Source organism: Sminthopsis crassicaudata, chromosome 2, assembly GCF_048593235.1.
Source record: "Sminthopsis crassicaudata isolate SCR6 chromosome 2, ASM4859323v1, whole genome shotgun sequence".
In the NCBI taxonomy this organism is placed as follows: domain Eukaryota; kingdom Metazoa; phylum Chordata; class Mammalia; order Dasyuromorphia; family Dasyuridae; genus Sminthopsis; species Sminthopsis crassicaudata.
This window is the reverse complement of record NC_133618.1, coordinates 75,668,486-75,677,383: the sequence shown is the minus strand read 5'-3', so window position 1 is coordinate 75,677,383 and position 8,898 is coordinate 75,668,486. Positions and strand designations below refer to the sequence as shown.

Here is an 8,898-nt window from a genome sequence, read left to right as displayed (position 1 = left end):
AAAACCCCAAACCCAGCTCCCATTTGGAGAGTTACAAAAGGAACTGTTCATTTTAAGTGACCACTGTCTAGCTGGCTATGCTGAACTAGCCAGTCTTTATTTGAATCGGTGCCTTTGAGGCAGAGAACTGGGGCAACATTCATTAAAAAAAAGTTGTGGGATGAAGTGGAACAACATAAACACACATCTTTTGAACAAAAACTCCAAAAATTACAGACGGACACAAGCCTGCCTGCTTTATTGGTTTGGGGAAATAGGCTGGTGTGCTTCCAACTGAAAACTATTTTAAGGATAGTCTCTCCACCAAAGCTTCCTACATCATGGATATCTCCTTTTGGCAAGGAAGATATACTTCCCTTGCCAACTTGCCAATTTAGATTGGCAAGCCCTGGAAGGTGCCACAAAACTGGAGAGGCATTAAGTGGTGGCAAATGATAGACTGTCTAGCTCAGTTCTGAAGGACTCATTAATAGTGGGTTTGGCCACCAAGGAATGGATTTCTTGGCTACAGAGACACATGAAACCACTTACAAAGGTGTGGAAAGAATTGGGACCTTTGATGGTAGAGAAGCACCCGAAGGTAAAACAAACAGACAAATAAACAAAAACATATGTCTAAAGTTTGTATCACCAAAAGCACCAAACCCAGTCCTCTGGGTAAAAGATTCCTAACTAAATGTTTGCTGAATTACTTTGAAATTGAATTTAAGCTTAGATTGGGCTCCTCTGAAGATGACCCTGGACCTGTGGAAGCCAAGGTATAAATGGTACAATCTTCTGAGGGGAAAGTTATAAAATTGGATTATTTTCTCTGTTGGCATTCATTTATTTAAATGTAAGTATTTGTGGAGTAAGTATACTGTTAAATAAACTGAATTCAACTGAAATTAGAAGGCCTTAAGACTATATAACATGAATATCAGTTGGAGAAACTGGAAATATTTACATTGGAGAAGAAAATACTACAGAAGACATGGTAGCCATCTTCAAGTATCTGGTATTTGAAGAGTTGTTATATGGAAGAGAGACTAGATTCAATTTGGTTGCTTGGTCCCCCCCCCAAAAAAAAAAACCAGAACCAAGAGAAATGGGTGGAAGTTGTAGATGGCTAGACTTACTCTGGATTTAAGGGGGAAAAAATCTTATCAAGAGCTATTCAAAAGTGGAATTGGTAGCACCAAGCAAGAGCTAGAGGAGATTCATGTATGTATGATTAAATGGCTCTGAGGTCTCTTTCAGCTCTGATATTCTAGGATTCTAAAATTAATATCATACAGTCCCCTTTAGATCATAATCTCTGTGAGGGCTGGGATTCTTATATTTAAATTTTCTTTATCTCCCATTGCTCAGTACACTGTTTTACACACAAAAAAGTTTTATCAATTAAATTATTAGACTTCTTGCTTCTTAAGGCTCAAGGCTGCCAGGGAGAGACAAAAGCATAGTAGAAAGAGTGCTAAATTTTTAATCAAGTCACCTGAGTCTGAATCCCAGTTCGGCCACTTATTAACTTTCTGACTTTGGTCAAGTTACTCTCATGGGCTTTATTTTATCCCTTAAAAATGATCACTAAGGTCCTTCCAGGAATAAATAATATAACCTTATTTAAAGAATAGACCTATGTAGCAGGGATCATATTTCTTCTGTGCTACTCTAAAGTCTAGAGTAAACTAGAAAGTTTGAGAGGAGTCAGACATAGTTGGGATCCATAGACAGAAGTTACAGGGAGGCAGGTCTTAGCGAATTACATATAAGTTAAAAATCTAATAATAAGAGTTATTACAAAATGGGAATGCACTTGTTTGTGAGACAGTGAATTCCCAGTTAGTTGAAGTGGCCAGAGAGACCAAATGATCTTGTTATAGAGACTGTCAAAGGGAGTCATGCATGGTGCAGGTGACTGTACTAGATCATCTCTGAGATCCCTTCTAACTAAACTTGATATGATTCCATGACTTGGTTTGCTATCTTCTGCAGTATTGAATCAGGGATATCAAGTAGAAGGTGCTTAATAAATGTCGAATTTAATTGTTTCACATATGGAAGTATCTTGAGATGACATTGGGGATAAGGGGTAAAGGTTTGCAATTTATAAGTTATTCAAAGTGCAAAGTTCAATTGACCAATTGTTCTAAATGGTCTACATACCCTGTTTCCAGAATGGTTTTAAGAAAATGCTTCCCAGGTTGTTGTTAGTATTCTTGAGCCTTGATATAGGCAGAATATATGCTCCAGAACTACCCACACACCCCAACAGGAAGACCACAAAGAAGCAAAAGGTCCCTTGTCAGTTTTGTGATTATATTCTCTTGGTCCCAATTAGTGGAAGTCTTATATCTGGGGCCCATAAAAGCCTGATCAAGTCAGATTGAAGAAAGGTTTTTATTCCAGCAGAAGGCTGTCATGGCTTTGCTGTTCACTTGCTGTGTGAACTTGAATAAGCCCCTTCATCCTTATATGTCTGAGTTTTCTCAGCTACAGAGGGAAGGAGGTGACCCAACAACATCTGGAATAGTATATTTAGCCCTGGGTACCACATTTTAGGAAGGATAGTGATAAGCTAGAGGACATCAAAGTGATGCGACCAAAATAAAGAGGAAACTGGAGACCAACTATCCAAAGATCACCTGAGGGAAGTGAGGAGGAAGAAATAGTAATACCTGATTGCTATTATCAGGTGTCTGAAGGATAGTCATGTGGAAGAAGAATTGGATTTGTTCTCCTTAGTCTAAAAGAGTAGAACTGGGAGCAAGTACTGTAAGATGCATCAAGGAAAATTTATGCTTCAAAGAAGGAAAAACTTTCTTACAATTTAGAAGTGTCCCAAAGTAGAAAAGGATGTTTTAGGAAATAGTAAGCTCCCCATTATAGTGGGTCTTCCAAACAGAGAGTGGATAACCACATACGGGGAAAACTGTAGTGTGAATTTCTGCTCAGGTAAGTCTTGGACTACATAATAGCTGAGATCCATTGCAAGTCTGAGATTCTGTAGTTCAATGATCCCTTTCAGCTCTATGTTTTGGTAAATCTACAAGGACAGGAGATTCCTCGGTTGACTCAATGTGTCCTTTCTACTAGTGTAGACATGAATAAATCTTTGTTTTCTCAGCACATCTTGATCTGATAAAGTCATATGTTCCAAAGGACATCTGAAGCTGAAAGTATTTCATGAGAGGGGATCCATCCTGGCATCTCATGTCCAAGGGCTCTGAAATAGGCATGATATATCAACACAAACAACCCCTTGTCCTTTAAGCACTTCACTGTGGCCACTCTCCTACAATCCAGGTCTCCACTTGCTTGATAAGTACTGTGAGTGAGCCAGTCAAGGGTATTCAAGGTTCAAAGGGGAGACAAATCCCATCTCAGTCTCCAAGAGGCATTTACAAAAAATTGAGAGGTGGAACAGTGTAGTCATAAAAATAATGGATTTGGAGCAGATGACCTGGATTTGAGTTTGCTAGTCTAGAGGCTTCTTTTCTTCAGATCTTAGATTCCTCCTCTCTGAAATGGGGACAATTCTTGCACTACCTTCCTCACAGGGCTATTTTGGGGGAAGCATTTTTAAACCTTCAGGTACTAGAAAAATTTGAGTTGTTATCATCATCATCATCATCATCATCATCATCATCGATTCTTCCTCGAGCACGATTTGCAGCACTGTTTGCCATAAAACTTGTGGTTGCAGACACCATGTTGTGGAACTAGATGGCACCAGCTGAAGAAATCCACACAAGGTGGCTCATCTAAAAAGAGAAAGTCCCAATCAAATTATTACTAGGGGCCTCTGGCCATTTCCCTTAGTCAAGTTGATACCCATAATCACTGGGATCTATTTTTTATTTTGTTCTCCAACATCTCCATCTCTTATGAGAGAGATGCAATTGTGTTCCAGTGGAAATATTTCTGTTCTGAGAATCAGAAATACTTGATTACAATCTCTGCCACAAATTTGCTGTGTGAACTTGAGATTGATGATGATTCAGGTTCCTTTCATTTTATTTTTAAGGTTTATTTTTATTTATTTTTAAGGTTTCTCCCAGATGTGACATTTTACCTTTGATGATGTAAAATTCCAACCTGTGTGGCTTTGTGGCTCTCCTATCTCCGATTACTTTATTTCTGATCTCTCATTTAAGCTATCTTTTAGCTGTGACATTCTAGCTTCTGATGTTTTCTCTACTTCTGATGCATTGGGTTCTCAGTTTTGAGGTTTCTGACAACTTTTTAAACCCCTCATAACTTGACCCCTTCTTATCTTTCCTGTCTTCTTACATACTACACAATGCAGCAACATGACCTTGCACTGAGTTCACTTTTCAGGGTAACATAGGTATTTGGATATTTATGGTACTACAAAATATAAGTTGTGATTATTATTATTCCACTAAAGTCTTTCTTTTGTGCCACTTCATGTTAAGGAAGGCACTCTGCACTCTCTAATGCTAAGCCAGATCAGTGAAGGATTTTTAAGACAGGAGAAAACACAAGCATGTTTATAGATAACAGGGAAGCAGCCAATAGAGAGGGGGAAATTGAAAATCAGTGAGGGAGTAGGCATGATAGAAGAGATAGTTTGCTGGAGAAAGGGTGGAATGGGATCAAGGACACAGGTCTTAACAAAGAGAAGGGAACTTCATTATAAAGATAGGAGTGGAGGAGGAAATAGTGAGAAAATGCATCTAAGTGAGGTGAAATGAGAAGAGGAAACTTTAGGTGAGTAACTTCACCATGAATTTTAAGGTAAGATACACGGTTGAGAGGGAGAGGAAAAGGGATGCCATGATTAGAATATTTGAGGAATAATGAAAAAGTTTGTAATTCAGTAAGCATGATTTATTTTCATGATTTTCTCTAACTCCATATAAGAGTAATAGAAGCAAAAGTGGTGCTTGGTAGGAGAGACTTAAGGTTTGGTCTTGATGGGATAATATCTTCCATAGGATAAGGGGACAAAGGACGTGAGAGATGAGAATAGTGTAGAGTTAAACTGGTTGGTAAAAGGGTGGAAATGGGGAAGGGAGAAAATGATAGCTATTGCAGGGGTGATGACCTAGGAAAGAACTTAAGGGGCTGAGGGAATGGAAGATGTGATGAGGTCAAAGAAGAAGTTTAAGAGTTTTACAACAAAAGGAAAAATGGGATTATGAAATATTGTGATCTGATAAGGATGAATATGGAAGTTAATCTTTTGGATAGTAAGGAGATTAAGGGTTTTAGCCATCTCTATGTTCAACTGAGATGAAGTAGAAGAACTAAGTAGATTTAGAGAAGGGAAGTTGGGGTGTTTAAGGAATCAACATTTATGTTGAAATTCCTTATTATGAGAACAGGAGTCGAGGGGAAGAAAAAGATTGTAAACCAGACATTGAACCCATTGAAGAAGAAAGATGAATGTCCTGGGAGTTCATAGCTAATAGTTGCCAGAACTTTGATTGGGGGATAAATTTGGATTGAATGAATCTTAAAAGAGGGGAAGTTTCTGAGTTATGGTGGCAGTATAAAACTCTTACAGTGGCAATAAGGAACAAGAAGGATTCTATTCCAATGGTGCACCCATCATGCCTGCTGAGGTGGGGTTATGAGTGAAAGTGCAGTCAGTATTTGAAACACATGCAGTGTCATCAGGAGGAAATGAGGTCTCAGTGAGAGTCAGAACATGGAAGTGCTACCAAAATATTTTAAAATGACAGGAAGTTTGTTAACCATGGAGCAGGCATTTCAAGGAGCACAGTAGAAAGGGTGAGTAGATCTGGATTTGAGTCTAACATTGCTATTTAATTCATATATTTTGCTTTCTTTTTTCATGTCTTATCTTCTGCTCCTCTATTTGATGTCTTAGAAGCTCCTTGATGGCAGAGTCTCTATATTATAAACCTTCAGTCTCCATAATATAGGACAAAGAATAGGATCTATCTTATTTTTATTTCAAAGTCAACATGTCTAAAATTGACCTCATTATCATGAGGTCCCCCCTCCTCCCCCAATACTGACAACTCATCTAACTTCCTTGTCTTCTTGGTCAGTGACATCATTACATCACCATCTTCCCAGTCTCTCATATTTGAAATCTCTGTGATGTCACTGGTTCTCTCTCTCAGTAATACCATTTCCCTACATTCAATCAGTTGCCAATTCCCATAAATTCTACCTTTACAATATTCTACTACCCCCAGTGCCTACATCCTACTTCAGTCTCTTGCTTGGGCTACCATTATCGCTTCTGGATGGTCTTGCTGCCTCTAGTTTCTCCCCTTTCTGTCTCTCCTTCACACACTCATCTCATTTATGCAGAGGTAAGTTAAAAAACTTCAGAAGTTTCCTAGTGTCATCTAATCTCAAATGGCAAGTTCCTATGAGGAAAGCAATTTGTAAACCTTAAATCACTCATGAGAATGTGAGTTATTATTATTCAGAATCTAACTTTGACATTCAAAGTCCTCTATAACTTTATACCTTATGAATTTTCAGTTTTATTTCACCTTGGCTCACTGCTTTGCAGTCTATGCTCCAATCAAACTGGACTGCTAATCCTTCTCTCTCTCTCTGCCCATATCTTTTCTTACACTGTCCCTTATGCCTGAGATCCCTATTTCTCTCTTGTTGTACCTACTGACCTCAGGTCCAGCTCAGGTGCCATTACAGGGCAGAGGATTCAAGTCTCCCAGAAGCTTTGTCTAATTTTTATAAACAGAAATGGCAGTCTGAGAAGACTAAATAATATGTTCAAATATCTGAAGGCAACCATAACTTAGAAGAAGAATTAGCATACTTTGGTTTGGTCTCAATGGAAAGAAAGCAGTAACAGGTGAGATTCTAGCTCTACCTAAGGAAAAAAAAACTATCTAGAACTGTCCAGAACTCTATGCACCATGCAGTCTCACAGAGCTGGGTCTGGGGTCAGGAAGAGCCAAATTCAAATCCTAACTCAACCCCTTATAAGCTGTGTGACCTTAGGAAAAATAAATCTCAGTTTCTTTATCTGTAAAATGGGGATGATAGCATTTACCTCCCTGGTTAGTATAAGGATCAAGTGAGATTTCTGCAAAGCACTTTGCACACCACTGGCAAACAGCAGGTGCTATATGAACGCCAGCTATTGTTTTCATCATTATCACAATGTTTATTATTATCTGATTAGGCTGCTTGCATGAGTAGTAAGTACCTCACCATTAAAAGTTTTTAAGCAGAACTTAAAGGGCCACTTGTTTGATATCCAGAGGGTAGATATCCAAACACAGATTAGCTGAGATGACATCTGAGGTACCTCCAAAATTTGAGATTCTGTGATTATTATCTTATTTATTCATTCATTAAACAAGCACTTTTAAGTGCCTATTTTAGGGCAGGAGCTATAGAAGTACAAAGACCTTATTAAACTTAATTAAAGCTTGTTCAATGAATGACAAAACAATAGTCTGTCCTCAGGGAGCTTATATTCAATTATAGATCTATAATTTTTATGTCCTATTTCTAATAGTAGAATAGTCACTTCTGTGTTGTTATATTTATTTTGTTATAAGATGTGTAAAGGCAGAGTTGGTCTAGTTTATATTCATACCCCCAGATTTTCTACCTCAAGGTTACACACACACACACACACACACACACACACACACACACACACACACACTCTATTTAATGTCTGATGAATGAAGAAAGGGAAAAATTTAAATAAGTTAACAAAAATCTAGGCCATATTGATACAAATCAAATTATCCTGAGAAATATTTTCTTCCAAAATAAACAAACCCAATTCAAGTGCAGGGTTTGTTACCTCTCTTCATAGGTAGAGGGCAAAAATTTGTGTTACAGGCTCTGACTGCTGATGGTTTTTGGTGAACCAGGCAACTGGCTGTAGGCCGTCCTTGCTGTAGACACTGCACTGTTCGGGTCTGTAGGCCACCTCCACATGTCACTGTACACTGAAGGAAGAGAAAAAAAACATGGAGAGTCAGTAGAAATCAGTTAATGGTTTCTTAGATGATTAGCAGGAGAATGATAAGGAAAAGGAGCCAAAGAAGAGGGGAAAGGAAGAGAAAGAAGAAGAAGAGAAAGAGGAAGAGAAGAAAAAGAGGAGGTGAAATAAGAGGAGAAGGAAGAGAAGGAGAAGGAAGAGGAGGAAGAAGAAGAGGGGAAGTAAGAAGAAAATCTTTTTGAAATGCTTAAAACATCAAAATTGAAAACACTCATTGAAGATAAAAACTTAAGAACTGAAAAGGCACTATTGTGGGCCATTATGCTAGTGGAAAGTGGGAGACCTAAGTTAACTTCTCAAACTCCTTCAATATCAGGCAGGATTGTTGTAGGCAAAGAAGTTATGGTGCAGATTCAGGGCAGTTTGAATTAACTTTGTCCTCAGACCTAGCTGTGTGGCCCTTTAGGCAAGTAGGATGTAAAAGCTTTGAGACTCTCTGGCAATGCGTTCTAGACACTCCAGGGAATTTCCTTTTCCATTTCTCTTCACCTCCTTACCAGAGCCTTTATCTGCTTTTATCTTCATGTGTCCTGCTTTTTAAATGCCTTGGGAACTGCTTTTACCTGAAGGCAATTGAATTTGTTTTTATTAAATGGATTATTTATTTAAACCCTCTGAGCCATCTGTGATTTGGAAATATTAAACCATAAGCAGGACAGGCCCTTAGAACATGGAATGTCAGAAATGGTAGGTAAGAGTTTTAGAACATAAAACATAACATTTCAGAGCTAGAAGGCAGGCTCTTAAAACATAAAACTGTTAAGAGTTTTACAGGCTTTTAGAATAGAAATTTATAATCCATAATATATATGGGTAGGACCCTAGGGATCATCTAATTCAACTCATTCCTTTTATAGAGAAACTGGGGTGCCAATAAGAGAAGTTAATTGTCCAATGTTAGGGCTTATTTATTTTTGTAC

General features: G+C 38.2%; 1 protein-coding gene across 1 annotated transcript in view; it reads right to left on the bottom strand.

Moving 5' to 3' along the window:
- Positions 1 to 552: 552 nt before the first annotated feature.
- The window catches only part of ADAMTS18 (ADAM metallopeptidase with thrombospondin type 1 motif 18), a 165,699-nt gene continuing 157,353 nt past the window's right edge, over positions 553 to 8,898 (bottom strand). Inside the window, exons 20-21 of the mRNA XM_074286587.1 lie at positions 7,778 to 7,925; positions 553 to 3,746 (exon numbers count right to left, since the gene is read on the bottom strand). Coding sequence (XP_074142688.1) covers positions 3,628 to 3,746; positions 7,778 to 7,925 — 267 coding nt within the window. The 3' untranslated portion in view covers positions 553 to 3,627. The remainder of the gene's footprint in view (positions 3,747 to 7,777; positions 7,926 to 8,898) is intronic.